At 40.8% G+C, this 24,180-nt stretch overlaps 3 protein-coding genes across 3 annotated transcripts; 2 read left to right on the top strand and 1 right to left on the bottom strand.

Moving 5' to 3' along the window:
- Positions 1 to 1,409: 1,409 nt before the first annotated feature.
- On the bottom strand, positions 1,410 to 6,577 carry tas1r1 (taste receptor, type 1, member 1). Its single transcript, XM_069141010.1, has 6 exons — positions 6,393 to 6,577; positions 5,932 to 6,259; positions 5,058 to 5,822; positions 4,760 to 4,978; positions 3,558 to 3,678; positions 1,410 to 2,539 (listed from the first exon to the last, which is right to left on the bottom strand). The coding sequence occupies exons 1-6, from the start codon at positions 6,575 to 6,577 to the stop codon at positions 1,617 to 1,619; spliced, it is 2,541 nt and encodes an 846-aa protein (XP_068997111.1). The 3' UTR covers positions 1,410 to 1,616.
- A 2,669-nt stretch (positions 6,578 to 9,246) lies between these two features.
- rprd1b (regulation of nuclear pre-mRNA domain containing 1B) lies at positions 9,247 to 17,042 on the top strand. Its single transcript, XM_069140995.1, has 7 exons — positions 9,247 to 9,937; positions 11,145 to 11,274; positions 11,739 to 11,872; positions 12,549 to 12,667; positions 12,883 to 13,009; positions 13,466 to 13,641; positions 15,044 to 17,042. Exons 1-7 carry the CDS (start codon positions 9,787 to 9,789, stop codon positions 15,191 to 15,193), a joined length of 987 nt encoding a protein of 328 aa, XP_068997096.1. The 5' UTR covers positions 9,247 to 9,786; the 3' UTR covers positions 15,194 to 17,042.
- A 1,517-nt stretch (positions 17,043 to 18,559) lies between these two features.
- LOC138192880 (kelch-like protein 10) lies at positions 18,560 to 23,847 on the top strand. Its single transcript, XM_069140562.1, has 5 exons — positions 18,560 to 18,690; positions 19,754 to 20,240; positions 21,820 to 22,437; positions 22,843 to 22,992; positions 23,500 to 23,847. Exons 1-5 carry the CDS (start codon positions 18,560 to 18,562, stop codon positions 23,845 to 23,847), a joined length of 1,734 nt encoding a protein of 577 aa, XP_068996663.1.
- The last annotated feature ends 333 nt before the right edge of the window (positions 23,848 to 24,180 follow it).

Raw genomic sequence — 24,180 nt, 5'->3', positions numbered from 1 at the left:
ATTCTGTATAAGACACTTTTACATATTCTCAAGAATATGAGGACTTTTATGATCAAATTCTACTTTGACTCTGCTGCTGTTTGTGCGACTTTAATGATTTGTTGGATTTGGAGAAAGAAAAGAGAAAGACATGTGTTCTTTGTATATTGGGACATCTTTGGTCTCCTAAAGTGGTAATTTGGGTGGAGGTTTGACCACCGTTGATGTGGAAAGCTTTGGAGTCCAAGAAAGAGAGAAGACTCTGCTCCAACTTTTAAATGTTGCGTGATAATGAATATTATATTTCCTAAATAAAATGTGGACTAAAACTCCTGAAAGTTTCCCGCCAGCACCTTGCTCTGGTCCTTTGTGGTCTGACAATAGAGCTCCTGCTTGTTCACCCATGGCACACTCCGATTGTTGACCGAGGGTATTAGTCTGTGAGTGGACAGGGAGACTGTGGGAAAGCCAAGCTCGGACTCTACTCACACATCTACTGGTCAATAGCGCTGACCTCCCAGCCACAAAAGGCCTTTTCATCTCTCCTCTCAAACAACAGCCAGCAGCAGCAGCAGCAGTGTGTGTGTGTGTGTGTGTGTGTGTGTGTGTGTGTGTGTGTGTGTGTGTGTGTGCCCCTGCCACACACACACGACGAACTGATTCTGCATTCATTTGATATGCAATGAGATGTTACTTCATGCTGCAGTTTGGTCACTTGTTCTTGAATCCTTGGAATTATCATATTACTTGTTTTTACAGCACAAGCCAACATCTGTAAAACCTTAAAATGTCACAACAGAAACAACAGGAGATAAATCCATTTTTTTCCCTTCCAACATCTTTTAGGAGATAAATGAGGTTTTCTTCGAACTCTTTTTTTTTTATAACCTTTTCAGAAGCAAATGGAATGACATCACAATGTTCTTGACCTGTTTTCAGAAATATGGTATTTCATCCATTAGCATTAGACAGGAGGTGTGAGAGCAAACAACAAAACAACACATGCATTTACTTTGCCTCCACAAGAGAAAGCTACTTCCTCTGCCTCTTGTGGATGTTTCAAATACATTTTTGTGGCTTTTACTGCTGAGATGAGATGTCACATTTGATTGTCAATGAATGTTTTGTTCATAAAAATCATGTCAATTTTAATAGCGAATAAGACAAAATGCCGTTATTGAAAGTATTTCTGTCAGGATTTGGATTACGCTGAAAAGCAAAAGAGTGCAAAATCCAACGTAAGTCATGAGTGATGAATGTCCAAAGTACAACTTCTCTGTCTGACCTCACACCTGGGGGCAGGCAGGGCATTAACAATGGCATTGACATTTTCTCAAATTTCATTCAGTCTTCTAAATTAAACTACAAATGTATTCCACAAATGTACGTACACAGACTTAAAGATAAAGTTTATTAATTTAGTGTCTGCCAGAATCTGGATTGTAAAGGATTATAAGTGTCTCTCAGCGCTACAGTTGTAGGTGGGCGTGACCTTTGACCTTCCTGGCGTAGGTCGTGTGAAAAGAGAAACAAACTTTATTTGTATGCACACAATAAACATAGTGTAAATCTTAACCATTATTTTACCTACGTTACTTGTAGATACACTTCATCTACTGAATTCATTACACACTTCATCACTTGGTCATGGTGTACATTTGAATACAGTTCTGGAAATGTGCAGTTGTGTTCATCTGCGGCTTCATGACAATGATATATATTTTGGGAAGGAAGTATCCTCCGAGAAAGGCCAGAACGCTGAAGAGGGTGGCAAACACTTGCGCTGCCATGGTGAACGGGCCTCTGCTGATGAGGTAGAGGGTGAAGAAGCTCATCCAGGAGATCATATACACCATGAGGCTGAAGGTGACACACTTGGCCTCGTTGTAGTTGGCTGGCAGGTCTTTGCCCATGTAACTGAAGGAGAAGCAGAGGACGCTGAGCAGTGATACATAAGCAAGCTCCAGGACTGCGCCGGGGGAGAGGGTGTTGCTGCACTCCAGCACGATGCTGTCCTTGTAAAAGTCAAAGTCCTGGGAAGGCCACGGAGGGTTGAGGGCCACGCGGAGCACAGAGATGAGCACGATGATGGCAGACACCAGAAAAATGGTGAACTCTGGCCCCCGTTTTTTGGCCCACTTGTCGTAGGCCGGCGGCAGCTTGGATGCAAATTTAAAAATGCAGATGACCTGAAGGGAGCGCACAGTGATGCAGGCCAGGCACACAGTGAAGCTGAAGATGAATAGAGGCTGCTTGAGGATGCAGGCCAGAGGGGACGGCTGGCCAAAATGGCACAAAGAGCTCACGGCCGCGGCAGTCAGGGCTGCCAGCATCAGGAGGCAGGTGCGTCCCCCGGCAGACTTGGCCACGGGCGTGTTCAGGTTGAGCAGGAGGATTAGTGCAGAGCTGGAGGTCATGAGAAGACAGGCGGCCAAAAAGAAGAGCAGGGCGATGGAGAGGGGGGCGTCCCAGGCCAGCAGCAGAACAGTCCTGTTCAGACACTTCTCGCTGCTCGGGAGGGCCCACTGCTCCAGAGGGCACGGCTGGCATATTGTGGGCTCTGAGGAAGAGTAATGTCAAAGAAATAAATGCCACTTGGACAAAATCTGGAATGTAAAAGCTAATGTGTGATTTATCTCAAATTTGACATCCTAAGATTAAATATTAAAGTCACACAGCAGCGTTAGTTGGAAGTGCTTTCTTTGGCAAAATGACCCCTTTCAGAAAAGGATTCTTGAGGCTGTTTGACTCCAGCATCAGAACATGAGGAGTCAGTGTCCCCTGCTGGTCAAACTCACACACTACAACTGATAACAACGCTGTGTTGCAGTCCAGATCATTTTACTCACACTGGCAACTTTCAGATGTAACTTTCATGTTTCAGGAGGAAGAAAATAATGACAGAACACAAGACTTTATAATCACCTGATGAACTTCCCCCTGTTCTGACCTCGTCCCAACTTTTGAACTGGAACATGTCTTCTCTGTCTTGCACTCAGATGTTGTTTTTGGATATTAGTATGTTTTCATTTGCTTTTTCACTTTACAGAAACCGTCATAACATGCTTAGACATACTATACTTTTACTCATCAGGAACACTGATAATGCCGACATCCATGTGGGAACTGTTACATTTTTAGGTCCTGTCTTTAAGTGGTTTGGCAATACTCAAATAAAAAACAATTATTTGTGCTCCACCACCTCCAGCCTCTAGGCTCTGGATATCCTGTCCTATCTCCTCATCTATTTAGGACATGATTCTATGAAGCGGCCTTTTATCGCCAGAATGTAATAGCCAAAATGAATCACTCAAACTGTCATTTCTTTGACAAATTGTTATTCACTACAATAATCTCTCCTTTGTTGAACTGGATTGTATAATAAACTGATAACATTTTCTGCAACCTGTTCAATGTGTTATCTTATTTATGAGATTACATCCTGTAGAGATTAATGTATCACTCTCATACATGAAGCCAACATCTGATCTAAGAAACACCTTCCTGTCCTCTCTATTTTTTTTTTGTCTGAAAATTTTTCTGATGTTCAGTCTCTTTTTTTCTGTGTTTTTACTTACCACTTTTATTGAGGAATGTGGCAGCAGGACAGGCCTGGCAGTCGAAGCAGCATGTGTGTTGCCCCGTCAGCATCTTTTTGTGGCCTTTTGGGCAGGGTGGAGAGCAGATGGACAGCGGCACCTGAACACCAGCAGGGTTGGAAAGAAAGAGAAAGAAAAACTGTAAACAACCTTTATTTAATAAGGTAATCTTAATTAGGTCAAGATCTTGTTTGCAAAAGAAGACCTGAGTATAGCAGACAAAATAATTAGATACCATGGTTTTGGTCTTCTGCCTTTCAGTTTGTTCCCTGTATCGCTCCCCCCACCCACCAGAGGTCCCCAGTTTCTGTCTCTCTCTTTGTCAGGTCTCATTCCTGCTACGCCTGCCTCACCTGCTGCCAGTTCCTCAATCTGCTCACCTGCAGCCATTCTGTCAGTCGGAATAAATCTAAGTTGTTGGTTTGTAAAGTCAAAACCTTCATGCAAAGTCCTCGTGTAAAGTCTTTATCTCAAGTCTTCATCTTAAGTCGTGTTGCTTGGAGACAAGATTTGGGTTTTTCTGGACTTCTGTTAGTTGTCTAGTATTGTTTTTGTCAGCTTGTTGGATTTTTTTGACTTTGTGTTTCCTTGTTATTGTATTCATCAGCTTGGTTATAGTTATCAAATATTTTTTTTAAGCTTTCTGTTTACGTAACAACTGCCTCTGTGTTGTGCGTCTTGGTCAGTCATGTACAAAAACGCCTTTAAACAGCATCAAACCAGTCATCTTATGACTTTTTGACATTTTTTTAAAGAAGAAAATTAAAGGTTTAAATTCATTCAATTGGGTGGGACGTTTGTGGTCAAAGCAATGGGAGTCAGTCTTCACAATTTACCCAGCATTATCAGGAGTAAGCCAGTCCTTGCTTCTAAAATTAGAGCAGTTACAGGGAAATTATTGGAGTAGATACAGATTAACAATATATGACTGCAAAGGATTTTAATAAGACATAGTCTCCTGGAAAATTCATACATGCACATTTTGAGTTGTAATTTCTTCTTATTTATTAATTTGGGATTATTTTTTCCCACAATACACTCAAAAGGCAGATGAAGAAATTCAGGGATCTCTAAAAGAAATGAGATGTTTATGATTTTACAATGTCACCATCTTTCCACTAAAAAGAGATGAGGATAAACTCTAATATACTGTACTTAAAAATGCACCACATTGGTCTCACTGTCGTTGAATTTCTTTTGCCGTGCCACTCGATTTGATCAGCATCCACTGTGAGCGTAACGGGGTCTGGCGTGAAGGAGCCCACCACTCTGAGAGACCACTCGGTCCCCCTCCAAACCCAGGAAATGATATCATAACCTGCAGGCGGGTCACCGTTCACATCGAAGTACACGGACATGTTGTCCAGAGAGAATCGCACCTGCTTGAGCCACTGAAGAAGCTGAGGTGGAGAGGAGAAAGGAAATATTAGTGCCTGACAAAAGTGGGTTATACACCTACTAATGTTTGCGTCAGCTCACCTCCCATGGATACACGCTTCTCTTTGGGCACTCTCCAGCATCACATCCAAGTGCCTGGTGCAGAGCATGAGCAACAGCATACACCGCCTTATACACATTGAAGGAGGAGGTGATGTCATATTTCTCCAGAGAGAAATTGTTCCTGGCGAGGCTGTACAGGTCTATGCTTTGCAGACAGTCCTCGCCTGGGCTCACGGTAACATTAGACCCTTCCTCTGTGTGCTGCATCGAAGCTTCAACCACCTGTTTCTCAAACTCCTCAAAACCAGAAATGGCTGCATATTTGATTGACACGCCGAGCACGGTGCCGATGGATGACATCCCAGGTATCCCTGATACAAGAGTCGCCATCGACCAGTCCTCCGTCCCAATCCACACCTTCTCTGTTATGTTCCGCTCAATGACAAATGGGAAGAAGTTTCTGAGTTTTGACTTGCTGGAAAACACCACAATGGTGTTGACTTGGGTCGACTGTATGCTCTCCACCATGTTCCTCATGGTCTGGACTTTGTCAGGTGTGAACGAAGGGATGACTCCTTGGTAGGCGATGCAGATGCCGTGGTGTGGAGCTTCCTGGGACAGGCTCAGCATGCCTTGCAGTCCGTAGGAGTTGTCACTGCCAAGGAGAGCAATCCAGGTCCAGTTGAAACGCACCAGGAGCTGGATCATAGCTGCTACCTGGTTCTTGTCGCTGGGGATGGTGCGGAAGAAGGCCGGATAGAGGTACTTGTTGCTTAGCATTTCATTTGATGCTGCGTAAGAGATCTGCAAGGAGCAATTAGGATGTAAGGGATGATGCAGTCATTTATTTATGCCTTAAAATGCCGTGTAGAATTTGTATTTCAAGGACATGATCAAAGTTTTAATATCTTACCTGTGGTATAAGATAGGCTCCCAGTAAAGAGGCCGGGGTGAAACTTTTGCTGCTGCTGTCCGGCCCAATCACAGCCACTTCTTTCTGACCTCTGTTGGAGTTTAAATCTGCGTCTCCCTTTGCCCGAGGCGTTGATGGATCCTCATGCTGCTGCACCAGCACGTCCAGTGTGGCCAGGATACTAGCTGGGACCGAGCAGATGTCATACAGCTGGTAGCCGAGCTTCACGCCCGGTAACAGAGACTGTGGTCCGGTGCTGTTGTTGATTTCTTCCACAGCAAATCTCATGGCTTGCATCAGGTGAAATCCATGTTTGTTGTTTGTACCTCTGGAAAAGGTGACATTTAAAAAGTAATATGATAAAAACAAACAACATGACAACATTTTAAAAGCAGGTTACTACTGACATGCATTTGATGATTAAATAGAAGTTTGCTGTCCCCTAAAACACTAAAACTCACTCATTGCATGGAACCAAAGCAGGGAAACCATCACTTGATCCGTCAGTGTCGTGGAGAGGAAAAAGTCCAGCGATGGAGAAGTCACCCCGCAACTGCATCCCCTGTCCCTGAGAGGTGTAATCTAGCTGCCCATCAGCTAACTGCAGCAGCAGGCAGCTGAAGGAAAGAAACACAGCAGCAGACATCTCAATCTTCACCTCCAGGTCAAACACACCTGCTGGGGAAGCTCAGTGTGGCTTGTGAAAGCAGATCACGGACTGTTTTTGAAAGTATGGACTGACAGAGGGAAGGATTTTGCATCTTTGTGGGGAATATTGGTTGAGTGAAGCTTCTTTACATATGGAATTTGTTTGTGTGACTGTAGAGTTTCCCTCCCATTAAAATGAGTTGCATAAATGTAATAGGCCATGGAAAGACAGACTGGTGGACTTTACATTAATGTTTGACGCACTAACAGACTGTGGCTCAGGGCAGGTCTATGTGTGAGTTTGTTTCTAATTCTTTTCTAATTGAAATCCGTTTTTAAGGATTTTCAAAACAGCAATCTTGGTTGTTTTTTGTGTGTCTCGGTACAAACTTGAGAATTCACCACCGATGATTTCAGTGCTGTCCTTTTTGACAGGTATCTCTGGTTTTTACTTTTGAAGAGACCGTCACTCTCATGACACACTACCAAGGTGCACAAAGGTTATGAACCAATAACAAATCTGGAGGAAGAACATCTCTGCACACATAGATCCAACACAAGTCAAAAATCAATCATAAGATTTTGTCTTTAGACCTTCAACAGGGCAAATATTCTCTCTTGTGAATGATGTTGTAATTTACATACATAATTAAATACCTTTTTAAAAGGACATTTTCCACCTGAAGACGATGAATTAACAAAGTCAGGTAGCCCATGTGAACAAACAGAAAGAATTTGAAGTTTATGGGCAAAAAAGAGCAGATCATTAATAATTGAATAGAAAACGTTTTCTTACGGCTGTCAGATCTCACTTTTTGTGTAGTTGAATTTTAGAAATTTTTGTCAAACATTTGTTTTTTAAGAAACAGCAGTTGGCTAAACTGACATTTTGAAATACAAGTTTCCAGTTCTTAACTTGTGGTGACTTTAATGATCTATTCAGAGAGTATCTCCCTTAAAATCTGCTACTATTACTGCACTGCAGTCAAATACACAAGAAAAAAGGTTTCATAAACAAAACTGTTTGAGTGAAAACTTTGGTTTTGCTTTACATAATTTACAAAAGTAAAATTGTACAAATACTACATTTTTGCTGAAGTATACTTGAATAATCATACAATAATGTCGGCTTTATGACTATCTTTTTGACTATCTCATTTAAAGGACCCTGCAGCGAGGCGGCATCATCAGGTGTCAGTCCAGGCTCAACAAAACCTTCATTAGTTAGTGTCATTAGTTTCACCTTTATTTTCCTGCTTAAACAAGTTAAAGTCTATCATGAAAAAGGTTTGTACAGGTGGGACTGCATTTGCATTTTGGTTGATATTTGAGCTTCATTTTGTTAAATACACCTGCTGTACTGACATGAGATTTGCCTGATGCTCACCTGTGTCCAGATCCCAAACCCATTGTTTTGACAGCAAATTGTGCATTTTGTCAACCACAGTATTATGGAGGCAAATGGTCATGTAAATGAAAGATTTGAGTGAAAATATTTGCATCAAGCTTTTCAAAAGAATAAAAACTGGGTAATAGGTAATAGGTTTATAAAAGACTGACCCCCTACTGTCTGCCTACTGTCAGATTAAGAGCTTTCTTATGTGTAACAGGGTAATACATGATAATAATAAAAACTATGCAGTAGTGAACTATTTAATGCCAAACTTAAATCATACAAAAACAACAGAAAAAAACCCATTTCATTTATGTACAATATACAAAGAGTTTAATGGCTATTTTTTTCTCCAGAACTAGATTCAGTCAATTTTGTGTTTCCTGGTTGCTTAACATCTGTTCATCTGTTCATCTGTTGATGAAGCTTCAGCCATAAATCATCACAAAAAGAAAACTATTTGCCAGAGAAATTTAGGGGAGTAAAAGTGGAGTAGAAGCTGCCGGCCTCTTAGAGCGCAGCAGCTCGAGACCAAACAGAGAGAACATACTTCCCTTATTTTAAAAGTCATTGCAATGGTTACCATTAGTTATAAAATGTTTAAATTATTGCACAGCCTGACACCAGCCTATCTCTCCGACTTGCTTTTAAGATATGTGCCTGACAGATCCCTCAGATCTGCCATTCAGGCCTCCTGCTTATTTCAAGAATCTCTACGAAAACGTATTTGGGAGTGTGTTTTTATCCTCTGTGGAATAGTCTATCTATCCTCTATGAGGATCTGAGGGACCCCACTTCTGTGGACATTTTTAAAATGAAACTTAAGATGTACCTTTTTAGCTTAGCTTTTAATTAAGTCTATATTGTATTATTTATTGTTTGGCTTTCAATTGTGGTTTTTTTTTTTGTTTGTTTTAATCTTTGTCTTACAATCACGCACGTTTTTTTTTCTTATGTTTTTATTGTATGGTTACGTTTTTAAAAATGGAAAAATTACCTTGAATTTATACTTAGGAGCAGTACTTGAGTAGATGCACTTAGATTATAACACTGCACTCAGCATTCATATTACAGGGGAGGTTTTGTAGCCGACATGTAGCTATATATTATATATATATAATATATATATTACATATAATATATATATATATTATATATATTATATATACAGTCTATGCCGGCACACCGTGGTGGGTTTCTAATGTTCACCTCGGGATAAAGAGGATGAGGCCCCGCTCTGCTTGCGTCACTACTGTGCGACGCACATGTCGAGGTGAAAGTGCAAGCTGCCATTTTTTTTCGAAGAAATCTTTTTGATGAGTTAGGCGACCAAAGCCGAAGTGTGAGTTTCTCCGTTAGTCCTTCTCGGTTTTGTTTCGCTCATAGGCGCGCTGAGACGTGTGAAACCGGAATATTACATCGGCTCATTGCATTTAAACTCGGGTTAAAGCGCAGAGTAGCTCGGGGCTGCACTGCTCTGCAGACGGCTGCTCAGCTCGGCTAGCTGCCGTTAGCTGCTGCTGTAAACAAACACCACACACAGTGAAGAAACAGCTGCTGCTCAAGGAGCCCTCTCTCTGCAGCCTTCTCCAGCATATCTTGGTCGTTTGTTGAGCGCGGAGGTGCCATAACTCTGGGATCACGGTGTGTGGAGGAGCGGGCGGCGGGAGCCTGGTTGATGTCTGCAAGTTAGCGACTCCCAACTTCAGTTTTGATGACAGCGCGAGTTTGTTTAAAATAGCTCGGAGCTCAGTCGCTTTAGAGCGGATCAGAGTCGATCCGGTCGCAGGGGAAACGCACCATCACCCGCCGGCATGTCGTCCTTCTCCGAGTCGGCCCTGGAGAAGAAGCTGTCGGAGCTGAGCAGCTCGCAGCAGAGCGTCCAGACTCTGTCTCTGTGGATCATCCACCACCGCAAACACTCCGGCCTCATCGTCAGAGTCTGGCACAGAGAGCTGAAGAAAGGTGAGAGGTCACTGCTGCCGCGGACATGCGCGGCATTTTGTTTGTGAGTTGTAGGTTTCCTGCTGTGAAACTTGAGTTCCTGGTTCCTGGCAAAGCTGAAGTTGATCGTGTCAGCCGCTGGTGATGAGCTGAATACCTGATTGTGAAGAAGAGCTCATCTTTTCTTGCTGAGCCTCCAATGTTTACCTCACACCGTCCACAGGTTACATTTTTCTGCCAAGAACAAGCCCATCACAAATAAAAAGTCCACAATGTGTAGAGATTACATGTTTTCTTAGGACACTGAGGAGCAAACAAACATCCTGTCAAAGTCTTTTCCTGTCTATAATCCAAAGTGTTATGCTGTACAGTTATCTCTGTTTTCAAGCTGCATACACTAGAAGGATGTTCTCTCCATTACGTCTGACCCCTCTCATGTTTGCTTGTGCCATCAAACCTAAGATTCAGAGTCCCACAGACTCGACTGAACTCTTGAAAAAAAAAAAAAAAATAGCCCTCAAGAGTTCCTGTGTAGATGAAACACTGGATGTTACAAAAGGCCACTTCTTGGTATTTGTAATGTAGGATGAAATATACGTTATCATTTTTGTTTTGGTTGTTGGGTTGAATTTTATGTTCTTGTTTGTTTGTTTTTTTATGTGAAACAGCGCACTGCTTGGACCGCAAGACTTAATTTTAGAACAATATTCTAACAATGAAGAGAAGTGTCAAGTGTTTGGTGTCGGTCCCTCAATCAACGAGCTTCAGCTTATTTTTAGGTTCACCATGTTGTTGTGACTGAGTGAAATCCACTGACGATGATTTGGAGACCACAGACGGCAGAACGTAGAACAAATCACCACAATGGTCAAACTGAATTGCCAATTTTTCCTTCGTTGTACTTGAGTGACAAAACAAATCCGAGATCACCAATTTTGAATACAAGTCAGAGGTCTTGAATTCATCAGCGTTCAGTACATTCAGGAAACATGATGGTTTTTTTTTTAAAAGGGGCATGACTTGCTCTCAACACACCTGTCACGCCACTGTTACTACAAAAACAAAACAGAGAAATATGGAAGATCAAAGTAGACGGACATGATGAAGAAAATCAGGCAGAATAAGAGCATGAATCAAACTTTATAGGTAAATAGTTTGCATGTGTTGACAGATTGATAACGCAGTGGTCACAGTGAAATGTGAGATATATTTTCTGTGTGTCTTCCAGCTAAAACCACCAGGAAGCTGACGTTCCTGTATCTGGCTAACGATGTCATCCAGAACAGCAAGAAGAAAGGACCTGAGTTCACCAAAGACTTTGAGTCGGTGCTCGTCGATGCCTGCTCCCATGTTGCCAGGTAGATTTTAACGCCACCACTCTTTCCTTTCCGACAGCTGCGCAATGAGTGTGTGAGTGTATATCGGTGCCACGCTTACAGCCAGAAGCTTTTAGTGAAGTATTCAGTTATAGATATTAAACTATTAAGGTTGGGTCAGTATTTTGCTTTCTTTTTGTTGTATTCTTACATCAAATATGAACAAATATGCAGTTTTCTTGGGGGTGCCCAAACTTATGAATACAAGTGTAAATATAGTCCAACAGAAAGTGTCTTCTACAGCTGGCCTTTTTTTTGTTGTATTTTTTTGCTTCCTGTTTTCTAGAAAGAAATCTACTAATTGGGGGGATATTTTAAAGCCATTAATCCCTTTGATTGTGACCTATTATAATTTGTACATTAGCACAACCCAACTCGTGTGAAATCACTTTCAGCCCCCGAAAATGTTTGCAATGTGTTCCTTAATGATCCACACGGTCCTGCAGTGACGGAGACGAGAACTGTAAAAAGCACATGGAGCGGCTGCTGAACATCTGGAAGGAGAGAAACCTCTACAGAAGCGACTTCATCCAGCAGCTCAAACTGGCCATCGAAGACTCGAACAGTCCCAGGCCTTCAGGTGAGACGGCTGATACGCAACCTTGTAGCCACACGTTAACGTAAATGTACAACACTGGTCATTTTTTGGCTGCTGTACACAGCTGAAATATATGTTAATTATTGCTGAAGAATTAGCCAAACGTGAGGCATTTCTTTGTACTATTTTACTCCGTTTATTACTTTATCACATGCATGTGATGAGTCAGCTTTTTAAGGAATATAACAAATGCTGACCCCTGCACTGTTGAGGTGATGCAGCTCAGACCTCAGGGTTCATGTCTCCAAAACGTGATCCAACTGGAAATGAATCCATTCCTTTTTGGTATTGATCCTATTGATGCAAATATCAGTCTGTCAGAATGTCTATATTGTAGGTATTGATCTGTCAACCCCATGTAAAACCTGTAGTGGTGTGAGTTTGCATATTTAAGTATAATATGAAATGTGTCACTTTTCCTGGAAGCGGAATTGAAATGTTGATGACGTAATTTAAACAAGGCTGAAAGATGGCTGTTAAATTATCATTTTATTGACAAAGTGGCACATTTTTAGAATTATTTTTTCAAAATGACCTAAATGTAAATGAAGTTCAATTAGAAATAATTTAATCTAGTGTAATATGCAAGATGAACTACGTCATTTAGTGAAATTGAACTTGTTTTTCTCTTCTGTGGTCTTTAAACTCTACTCTGCAGAAGAAAAGAAGGCTGTGAAACGAACCTACCAGAAGATCCAGGAAGATGAAGATGATGATGACGACGACTACAGAAGCCACGCCTCTCCTCACACCACAGACTCCTCCGCAACTCAACTGGTGAGGATGCCAACAGTCACATGAAGTTCATGTTAAAATTTCGGGTTTTACTCATTTCTCTTTGCGCTGCCATCTTTCTTCCTCTTCCCCTCACTTTTCTCTGTCTTCCATTTTATTCTGTTCATTCTGTCTCTGATCATTGTGTCCATCTCGCCTCGACTCATATCAACGTTTTCCCTCTTATCCCTGTGAAACACACTCCCGCACACTTCCAGACGGAGGAGCTCGTGAAAGCCCTGCAGGACTTGGAGAACGCTGCATCAGGCGACGCAGCTGTTCGTCAGAAGATCGCCTCACTGCCGCAGGAAGTCCAGGATGTTTCCCTGCTGGAGAAGATCACAGGTCTGACCTGGCAGCTCAGCTTGGTCCAATTTAATTGTTCTTGTTATATGTAATATAGATATCAGCCTGGATTTGTCACGGCCTAATTTTATTTCTCGTAAAAGCAAGGTGCTCCTAAATTTGATAAATTGTTATATCTAAAAATTCCTCTTAGAGTGAAATGAGCTGTGAAAAAAATAAACCAAGTTCACGGTGATAAAAAATAAAATGTAAACAACTGTTGAAATCAGATGTTACCCTAAATCATACTGTTATATATTGTACATGATGTGAAAATGTGCATGTTGTTCAGATCATTGTAAGGATCCTACAAATTGTGAACAATTCATGCTGAACAATACAGGACAAAATATTCTGATGGTCAAGAAATAAATATACAATATATAATACTCCATGTACAGTAATACACTAAACGATATTCTGTGACCTTAACAAGCCCCTCTGTCTCCAATCTAGACAAGGAGGCAGCAGACAAGCTGTCCAAAACGGTGGATGAAGCCTGTTTGCTGCTGGCCGAGTACAACGGGCGACTGGCTGCGGAGCTGGAGGACCGCCGGCAGCTGGCTCGTATGCTCTCTGAATACATCAGCAGCCAGAAGGAGGCACTCATGGAGAGAGAAAAGAAACTAGAGGTAAGCAGCACATACACAAACACAGTAGACAGCAGCATACAACAAAGATCTCCGTGAACTCTACTTGAACTATTGATGATGAGTGTTAAGTCACTTTATTTGTAACAGTTTAGGTCTGTTTTGTATGTTTGGTATTTTTGGCCATAATTACCAAGTTGAGGGGGAAAAAGTCAAACTTATATTTTGAAGTGTGCAGAACTTCAGCTGCACTTTTATTTTGAAGGAAATGCGTTTACCATGATGCAGCGCTTGTGCAGTGGCCATATGCTGCCAGCATCGTCATGACAGTTAAGACCAAAACTAATGTCGTCACATCAGTAGTTAGTTTTAATTGGAGCATTGTAAACATTAGTTAAGTCTGCTTGTCTATTTATTTGGGATTTTACCTCTATTTGCTGTGTTGTTCCCTTTTTAGAAAAAAAAATAAAAAAAATTCCATATGTTTAACAGTGTATTAAGGTAGTGTGCATTACACAATGTTTTTGTGAAATTCGAGAGATTGAAAATGTCTGAGGAGAAATGTGGGTCCTGAGGCTCAACCAGTTGAGAATTCTGATGTCTTGTAACACGTTGACATCTTTGCTCAGAGGTCAGAAAGGGCAAGAAACACAAGGAATCATGTTGTTAAGGTCCAACACAGTTTACTAGACAGACTTCCGTTCATCTTTGACCTACTTACCATAGTCAGCACAGTTTTTCTGGGACACTTTGAGTGCATCCACTTTCAGAGATAACAGACCCTCTATGTTGGCAGACACTAAAGAGGGATGTTCCTGAGGCCACAAAAATCATACAAGGGTGGATCGATAAGTTCTGAGACTGCTGCCGTTGCATGTTCACGGTGCAGTGATTCCAGGAAGGTATACCCCTGATAAGTGTTACAAATTTTGTTGCCTGATCATCATCCGTACCTGAGGTACATGCTTTTGTGAGCAGTGGTCTTGATGCATCTGTGATGTTTTATGCACCTGAACCTTGAGCAGCAAGCACACATCAACAATATGCGTAACTCAGGAACTGATTTTGATCCGGCAATGAAATTTGTAACATTTACTCATTAGGGTTATACCTTCCTCCTGCTCCATGCATGTCACGGTGCTGCTCATTGCGTGCACTTAAGAGCAGCAGTGTCAGAACCTATTGATCCACCCTCGTATACTCATACATTTTAGAAGTAAGTTTGGTAATATTTAAAGTTTAACAACAGAATCTAAAAACAAAATCTAATAACACATTTGAATTCAATGTAAAAAATACCATAAGGCCTATTTGTTTGTGAGACAATAGGAATCTAGGAATCTAATTACTTATATTTCCAGATTTCAGAAATTTCTTTACAACAGTTTGTCAGTGAGTGTAATATTCAGCTCAGACTTGAGTTGTTTCATCTCGTCTTCTGCAGGAGTACAAGCAGAAACTGGCGAGGGTGACCCAGGTGAGGAAGGAGCTCAAGTCCCACATCCAGAGTCTCCCCGACCTTTCGCTCCTGCCCAACGTGACTGGGGGTCTGGCCCCGCTCCCCTCAGCTGGAGACCTCTTCTCCACCGACTGAGAGATCTTTGCCCCGACAAACTAAACCCACGTCCCCTCCCCAGACAAACTCAGCCCCATGTTTGATTCACAGAAATCCTCCAAGCTGTGTCTCCAGCCAGAGGACACGCGTGGTCAGACCTCTCCCAGAGGAGTGGGCAGCCCACCTGCTAACTCAGACCTGCAGGACGAGAAGGAGGAAGGTTTGTCAAAATGCTCTGCAGAGGAGAAACAGAGACTCTGTCAGCCTGGATTTGTTTCCTGTACTCGTTCGATCGTCAAGGATTCCACTTCACCAGCTCGGGACAAGTTCGTTTCCTGATTGTTTTTATTTTGTTTTAAGTGCTGGAAATGTCAGTGAAGCATTTTATGTCGAAGCAATGCGGAGACATAAATATTGGTTGTCAGGACGTGTTAATCAAAGCGTCTTCCTGTGTGGTATATTTTTCAACTCGGTGAGCAAAGGTGGGCCGTTTGCCCTCTTATTCTTTGAGGTTGTGACTACACTGTGAAGAGGATGTACTTTTCATTAGTTTTATTTTTTGGCTTTCAGTTGTTTTTTTTTATTGACACATAGTTGGATAGATGGTTTTGATGTGTATGTATACAATTAGAGAAAATATCAGATCGGGTTCAGTGTACTTTTTGGTTCGTTTTACAGCTGTTGCAAGGCTCATTACTCATTTCAGCAACACATGGTAGAGTCTACTTAAACCGGATTTGTGGGACAGTATTATCTGGACAAATATTTTACAGTCAAGAGACAAGCTCTGGTTTTCTTGTTCCATTTACAAGCATTTCTCTCATTTTAAGGAACTGTTTTCATGCTTTAATTTGGACAGATGCTTGAAATGCAATGAGGCTCATTTAGTTCCTCAGTGTGTAAAATGCAAGATTTGAGTTTTGCTAAATAAATCCTGGAAGTTTGAAGAATCAATTCAAAGTTTGCTTTCAAAGGAACCGTCTGGTTTGTGTTTGAATGAGCAAAGAAACATCTGAAATGCTAAAACTCAAAAATACAATATATTCTGGAATGGGAAATGGTGACAAAAGTAAAGAGAAGTGTTAAAGATAATTATGTTTTAGTGTCTGTAGGGTTGAACAGTATGGAAAAGAAGAAATATCAAGATAAGTCGGCCAGAACATGATCTTTTCTGATATTATTACTTATCACATGTTGGAATAAAAACAAAGAAAAGATCAGGACGGGTTGTCTTGTTGCATTAATTGTCTGTTAATGTGAAAAGAACCGATTGGTAATTTTTAGCTGCATCCTCAAGTATTAAGAAAACTGCATAATGATTGACAATATTCCCACAATGATTAAATTGATCAGTGATAATTGTTACTTATTGGTCTGTCCGACCTTTGTGTTTATGCCCAGTGATTCAGTCTAAAACAGATTCACTTCTGCAATTTCATATTTGATTTTAGGTTATTGATCACGACAGACTATTTATTTAGAGTTTGAGGTCAGGAAGCGGAAGTAATTTTTTTCGGTACGACAGTTTTGGGATGACTTTGTGAATTTCATCAGTGAAGGCCAGAACAACATACATCATTTGTTCAACTCCTTTTTCAGAAAATATAAATTTGGACTCAATATTTGATTCAGTCCTGGTTAATATACAATTCACTTGTAAATCCAAGATAAATGCATCAAGTGTTCAATACAACTGCTGCAAACTTGACAGGATTTCAGTTTAACCAACATGTCCTTCACTGTAGACATCATTTAGATATTTTCTTACCTACCTGCTGTGTGGTGTTTCTCTCTGTGGAGTCATACTGTGCGAGCAGGATTCAGAAGGAGCTGTGTTTTTCTGTAATGAAAGTGGACGCCAATAAACTGGAACCATTTGGACAAATGCTATGGGTGGATTTTGCATAAAGTTAATTTAAGGTACATCTATCTGCCCAAAATACTACACTTCTTCAAAACCTACACTATTATATTTGTTACTTGTAGGGTAAATGTCAGTGAATAAAACTGCTTTATATAGTCAAACACGCAATGCCCACAGAAAAACAAGTATACAGTATGAAATCACATTCAGTATGTGCAGGACAGATGGTAAGTATTTGTTAAAAATGTTTCGTTCATCAGGTTTTGTGCTTCAACATACTCAATATGAAATAAAAGAACAGATTAAAAGCTGAGACACTGCTGAGCATCTGCTGATGTAAGTCAAAGCCATCATGCAGTTGTTTTTACACTTTCATTCAATAAATAGTTATATATAAAATATTTTTGGGACCGAAAACAGAGTCCCAACAGTTCAGGGAGTGTGGACTGCTTTTCTTCATCAGGGTCTGCCCTTCACTTAAACAAACCAACTGATATCACAATGAACATGGCTTTAAAACACTATCTTTTAAGTTGAGTGAAAGTGAAAGTGCTCGTTGGTGGGACCACTACATTTTAGTAATTTTGGAGAATGCATGGTGGTGTGGATTTATATTACTTACAATACTAGTAGGAGTACTGGAGTACCAGCAAGTGAAGGTGGGGTGGACTTCAAATCCCGTAAACTCCTCTCATCCCGCCTCTTTAGAATCTGTGGGAGTGAGAGGAGTGTCAAAACTGGAGGTAATTGACAAAGTACAAGAACACAACATAAATCTGTTTCAGTGCCATTCACAATTTAAATTTTTATATTTCTCCTCTTTTGTTTTCATTATCTTTACCTCATCAAAGTATTTTGTTGTGTTTTAAATCAGATTGTTTGCCGATGTATTTTTCTCCAGATGTCGCAGACTGCTCACTGAGACCGAAGACACAAATGAAAGGAATGAAATACGTGACCCATCATGGCCTGATCATATTTGTTTGTGGGAAAATAGCCCACATAAATAAATAAAATACAGAATTTGAGAATGTAAAGCACATTGAACTTCATTAAAATTAATTGTATTTCTACCATATTGTTACACAACTGAGCTAAAGGCAGGGATTTTGATTACTACAACATATTATCTTATGTCATTTCCCTACTTTTGTATGTTTCCAACTACTTTGTTTTATTTACTCATCCATAAATGGAGTAGCACAATGTGTTGGGTTCCTCATTATATTTTGTGCAAGCAAGTGTCACCATGACCATGAAACAACAATTAGGTTCTATTAATTTCTATACAGCGTTTAACACCAGTGTTGTACACAGTATGTGCTGTACATCATTTTAAATGGAACAGGGACTAAAATGCAGTTCAGAATGTTTTTGAGAACTTTTCAATGGAATGCTGGGTAATGTTCATCCAGATTCTATGATGTCATAGTGATCCATTCTATCGTCAACTGTGTTTGTGAGCCACATTCTCTCACACTGCACACAACCCACTGCAACTGCAGTCAAGAGAGTAACAGATCTCATACTGAAGAGCAAAGATGAGCGAGAGCAGCTCAGTGTACGACGACCTCCGTCTGGAGAAAGAGCTGTGTGACGCCGTGATCCGAGTGGACAACGTTGAATTTCACACACACAAGATCATCCTGTGTAACTGCAGCCCGTACTTCAGGTGAGCTGGTCATCAGGTGTTTCGAGGAGGATGCTGCTGAATTTATGCTCTTCAAATAAACAAAAGACAGCAGCATGCTCAGCTGTAAAAAAGTACGTATTTTTCGGACTATAAGGCGCACTTAAAATCCTTAAATTTTCTCAAAAATTGACAGTGCGCCTTATAATCCAGCGCGCCTTATGTATGGTTACTTGTTGTGCTTATTGATCGATTTTATGTGGTACAATGCGCTCAAAAATCTGTCGAAATGTGTAAGTACGACTTTGGTAAGCAACGAAGCCGCTCCGCTCAATGGATATTCGGAGCATTACGGTACGCTGTGTCACTACCTGATCGGCCCCGTAACAGGAATGTAATGTCTAAACTAAAAGTGCATTCATGTAAGGCAGCCCGCGCCCGGAGTTTGATTTACCGGACTGTGTTGTTTTGCTTAATGCGCCTTATAATCCGGTGCGGCTTATGTGTGAACATAGACACGTTAATTCACAGTGCACTTTATAATCCGGTGCGCCTTATAGTCCGAAAAATACGGTAGTTACAGAATAATTCATATTGAGTCATGGAGAAGTTGATGGAAAGTTGTACAAAGAAAAAAGATAGTGAGCATGCAGTATGACATTTATACGCTGATTTACTTTGTATATGATATAAAAAGCTAACCAGTGTTTCATAAATCAATGGTTTAAATGAGATTTAAACAAAATCAGTCAATGAAATCTGTCCTTCAATTTGAATTTGTGATTTCAAATTTTGACTTTATGTGTTACTGTTAAACAAACACATACTATTGATATTCATATATATTTGGTGTTGCAATTTATGCTTTACTAAAAAAAGAGGAAATCACATACTGGTCATATGTTTTTCAAATTACTTCATTATTCTCCTGAAACACAAGCATACATGTAGAAAGACGTAGTGTTGCATGCACCAAGCTAAAAACATCAAGAATCATTTGTGATTTTCATTGTAACTTTTGTCTTTGAATTATTGTGTGAAATGTGAATATAAAGGGTGGAGCACTTCATTTTAAAGCCCGTTTTCTCTCTTTCTTGTGTCACAGGGCTCTTTTTACCAACTGGTCGACCCCAAACTGTCAGGTCTTTGACATTCCCAATGTGTCACCTGACATAATGAAGCTCATCATTGAATTTGCCTACACCGGCTTTGTTCCGGTGACAAAAAACAATGTCCAAGAGCTTTTCATAGCAGTCGATCGGTTAAATGTAATGGGCATCATACAAGCCTGCAGTCAATTCTTGGAAAAGCAAATGTCCCCAGAGAATTGCATTGGCATCTGGTGGTTCGCTGATGCCTACTACCACCCAGAGCTGATACACAAGGCCCTGCTCTTCACGCTGAGCAATTTTGAGAAGGTTGCTGCCACCTCAGAAGAGTTCCTGTCGCTCTCTGCACAGAAACTTGTTCAAATCATTGAGAGTGACCAACTCAATGTGAAGCAGGAGAAGACGGTGTATGAGGCCATCCTTCGCTGGATCGACTTCGCACCTGAGGATCGTAGAAAGTACATCGCTCTGCTTTTGTTCAAAGTAAGTGAGGCGATCAACTGTTGGGATGCAATTTACTCTTGATTTGCATCTTTTAAATCTTGCTAATAGTGTTTTCATGAATACAATACCATACAGTACAGTACAGTATTAGCTGGGCTGCAGTCACAACTCTTTCTGTAAAGTCTGCAACATTTCCAACAGGCGATTTTAAGCCAAGAAAAAATACATGAGACCAGGCCACACTCAGTCCTGTTCTAGACCACGCAAGTAAAATGTATTTTTTTTGCATTTTACGCTGATAGACAGGAAATATTATGAAGTTTAATAGGCCCGAGTCTGAGAGAGAGTCGAAAAGAATAATGAAAAAGAACTGAAGTGCTTCAGTCCTGACTACAACATACAAACATTACGGTGCACACATCTTACAAATATTTTCAAACTGAACTCAGAACATTCCTGCATTTTTGACTCCGATATTATAAGTTGAGAGTAAAAAAAAAAAAAATCCAGATATTTAGGTCAAACTTAATCTTTTAACAAAAATATTTTTTGTAAGGACCCTTTAAATTTGTTTATTAAGAAATTGTGACCAAAAAGACGATTGAGATTTTCAATCTAGAAAACTGAAGAAATCAGTGCAGTCTGGTGGAGAAACTACAAAGGCTTATTTGTAACAAGTTTTTGATATCATCTGAAAGAGATGTTTCTGCATATTCATTTCTTCTTTGCAGACCGACGACACAACTACCAGTACTTCTACAACTCAGTCCCTCCAGGAAATCACAATCTTGCAATCACAATAATTAATGCAAATTCAAGCAATCTCTGCTGTATTTGCAGGAGCTTACAGTTTTGCAAAATTCCCACAATTTTTGGGCAAAACATTTCCTCAACAGAAGCTCTGCTGAAAGGATTACGGCATAAAGTAGCTTTTCCAAACAAAAATAACTCCTCAAATACAGTCAATGAGGCTCTGCTCCCCCTCCTCTCACCAGCAAAACAAACTCCGTGCAAGCCAAGTGGAAAAAACAGAACAACTAGAAGTGGCGGGACTTGTGGGAAATGTGGTCTTAGTCTTATCACTGGAATGATGAATCCTGTATGTGTAAAAAGTTTACGTTTTACACAACTTGAAGTTTTTACACACTTAAAGTTGGAAGAGACAGCACTTTGTTTTTGTGAATAGAGTAGTCAGATAGAGCCTTTATTTACTATATTAGTCACAGATTGTTTGCTTTTCTGAACTTTTGGCAACTTTGAGCCACATGGATTTCGAAGTTAAAAAAAAAAATTATTATCAAAGGAAGTGATCACATATTATTATTTTTGTAGCTATTAAAAAAAGTATTTTTTTTTTTCTCAAATGGCAAAGTTTTGAAGTCCCACATTTTCACTGCAAAAAAGACCCACAAATTACATTGCAATTTATGAGAAAATATGCTGTAAAATCAAGCATTTTAGAATTCTGCTGAATCCTGGAGGGACTGTCTACTACTAATGCCAATATGATATTTGTAATGAGCTGAAACCTGCTAGTAACATCAGTCGAGTCTGAGTATTGCTCAAGCTACATTTTAGAAAATGTAATTCCAACGTATGTCCTCGTGTCTCTGTGCAGGTCAGGCTGGCTTTGATGGTCCCAGAATACGTAATAGACAACGTGACCCACAACGAAGTGGTGAAGGCGTGCGCAGAGTGTCAAATGATTCTCGTCAAGACCTTGGAGGCCATGAATGACCTCAGAAAAAATTGGTTTTCTGAGTCCATAATCTGCAACTTTTTGACCCGCCCACGCCTGCCCACTGCCATCCTGTTTGCTGTTGGAGGCTGGAGTGAGGGCAGCCCCACCAATACCATCGAGGCTTATGACGTCCGTGCTGACCGCTGGGTCAATGTCATCAACACTGATAAAACTCCTCGGGCCTATCAAGGTGTTGCTTTCCTCAACGGATCAGTTTATTGTGTCGGTGGCTTTGACGGTGTTGTGCAGTTCAGCACTGTACACAGGTTTAACCTGGACGCACACACCTGGCAGGAGGTGGCATCAATGCATTCAAGACGCTGCTATGTCAGTGTAACTGTGATGGATGGGCACATTTATGCCATAGGAGGCTATGATGGACATAATCGACTTGCAACGGCCGAGCGCTATCAGCCTACGACCAACCAGTGGACTTTAATTGCGTCCATGCAAGACCAGAGGAGTGACGCCAGCTGCACAACCCTCCATGGCAAGGTGTGTGGGGCTTTCCCCAAAGAAAAATATTAACTGATTCAACCTAACCAGACTATCATCACCGTGAAACATTTCGGCTTCGAAAGAAAAAAATAGTTTTCTTAAGCCCGACCTAGAATTAACGCCTGCAACCAGTCAAGTTGCAGTGAACATCCATGTCCATCTAGACTGATTTAATATATTAAATGAAGAAGCGGAAACAGAAATGCAAAGCACCGTCATGCATTCAGTAGTCAGCAACACATTGTGCAGCATTGCCTTTTTAAAGTACTCGTTTTTTCACCAAAACGTGTGACTTCTAGAAAATACAAATATCTGTGATTATCAGATATTAAGCGTTAAATATGTGTCTTTGATGAAAGTAACACAAAATGACTTACATCCTCTCTCCTTCATTCCCTCCAGGTGTACATTTGTGGTGGCTTCAATGGAAGTGAATGTCTGTCAACGGCTGAATGTTACAACCCAGAGACCAACCAGTGGACACTGATCGCCGACATGGACAGCAGGCGCAGTGGAATTGGAGTCATCGCCTACGCAGACCGAGTCTTTGCAGTAAGCACATGAAGCTCTGCTGAAACTGAACTAACACAGAAACACTGTGAGACACAGAGGCATGAAAAGGAAGTCTTAACAGAGGTTTCAAAGCTTTTCCATTGAAGTCAGTAACATACTAGTTAGTAAATAACATTCATATTTTAGTTGACAGATCAAAAATTGATGACCAACGACTTTAATAACTGAGTAATCTTTTAAGCAAACATTACTAAAATTATTAATTTCCAGCTGCTCGGATGGGAAGTTTGGCTTCTTTTCTTTGTTTTTTTTATTACAGTAAACTGAACATCTTTGAAGTGTTGATCAGATCAATCAAGAAATCTGTATTTGTCCACTTGTGCTTTGGGGAAATTGTAATGGGCATACTCATTTCTAATATTTGCAGGAAATGTCATTAGTCAACAGTTTTCTTTTACATTTTAACTGAAGATACAAAAAAAAAAATCCCCCCAGAAAAATCTAAAAGAGCAGCATCATCTCCATGATGAACTTTTTCTCATGTAGGTCGGTGGCTTCGATGGAACCGCCCGTCTGCACACTGCTGAGGCCTACAACCCTCAAACCAACACCTGGAACGCTGTGCCCTCCATGCTGCACCACCGCAGCAACTTCGGCATCGCACTAATAGATGACTGCCTGTTTGTTGCCGGGGGCTTCAACGGCATCACCACCACCCTTGACGTCGAGTGCTACGACGCCGAAACCTCCGAGTGGTCTGGTCCCCGTAACATGGCGATCTCTCGCAGTGCGCTGAGCTGCTGCACAGTTTACGGACTAAACAACATGGCTGACTACGCTGCCCCTCGTTACTCCCAGCAATTCTCCGGTGAGGAGGAAGATGAAGTGGAGTGATGAAGATATAGTTGACTATTACACGTTTCTGTAAATAAATGCCTTTTTTGAATCATTGTAAAATTGTGCTATTGTTACTTGAGTGATTACACTGGTTTTCAGCTTGACATCTTGTCAGGTTTGTTATAAAATCGTGTTCAAGAACCCACGACCTTTAACCTCCCTATCGAACATGAAAGAAGAACCTGAAGAATCATAATGTCACAACAAGAGATGACGTACAGACCAGCAGAAAAAGTGACACTTTATAATACTTGACAAAATCACAAATCTTCATGACGGTGTGTTTTAAGTGTGTTTTATGCAACACAAACATAAAGACATGAAGTCGTC

Source organism: Embiotoca jacksoni, unplaced genomic scaffold (genome assembly GCF_022577435.1).
Source record: "Embiotoca jacksoni isolate LCO1_2020_lvr unplaced genomic scaffold, fEmbJac1.0.p SCAF_9, whole genome shotgun sequence".
In the NCBI taxonomy this organism is placed as follows: Eukaryota; Metazoa; Chordata; class Actinopteri; family Embiotocidae; genus Embiotoca; species Embiotoca jacksoni.
Note: the sequence above shows the minus strand (reverse complement) of the source record. Positions and strands in the feature narration are given on the sequence as shown.

Coding starts and splice junctions, on each gene's coding strand:
- tas1r1 (XM_069141010.1), bottom strand. CDS start 6,577: ATGTCTGCTGCTGTGTTTCTTTCCTTCAGCTGCCTGCTGCTGCAGTTA. Junction 6,260..6,392: donor GCTTTGGTTCCATGCAATGA/GTGAGTTTTAGT, acceptor CACCTTTTCCAG/AGGTACAAACAACAAACATG. Junction 5,823..5,931: donor GAGCCTATCTTATACCACAG/GTAAGATATTAA, acceptor TGCTCCTTGCAG/ATCTCTTACGCAGCATCAAA.
- rprd1b (XM_069140995.1), top strand. CDS start 9,787: ATGTCGTCCTTCTCCGAGTCGGCCCTGGAGAAGAAGCTGTCGGAGCTG. Junction 9,938..11,144: donor GCACAGAGAGCTGAAGAAAG/GTGAGAGGTCAC, acceptor TGTGTCTTCCAG/CTAAAACCACCAGGAAGCTG. Junction 11,275..11,738: donor GCCTGCTCCCATGTTGCCAG/GTAGATTTTAAC, acceptor ACGGTCCTGCAG/TGACGGAGACGAGAACTGTA.
- LOC138192880 (XM_069140562.1), top strand. CDS start 18,560: ATGAGCGAGAGCAGCTCAGTGTACGACGACCTCCGTCTGGAGAAAGAG. Junction 20,241..21,819: donor TCGCTCTGCTTTTGTTCAAA/GTAAGTGAGGCG, acceptor GTCTCTGTGCAG/GTCAGGCTGGCTTTGATGGT. Junction 22,993..23,499: donor ACGCAGACCGAGTCTTTGCA/GTAAGCACATGA, acceptor TTTCTCATGTAG/GTCGGTGGCTTCGATGGAAC.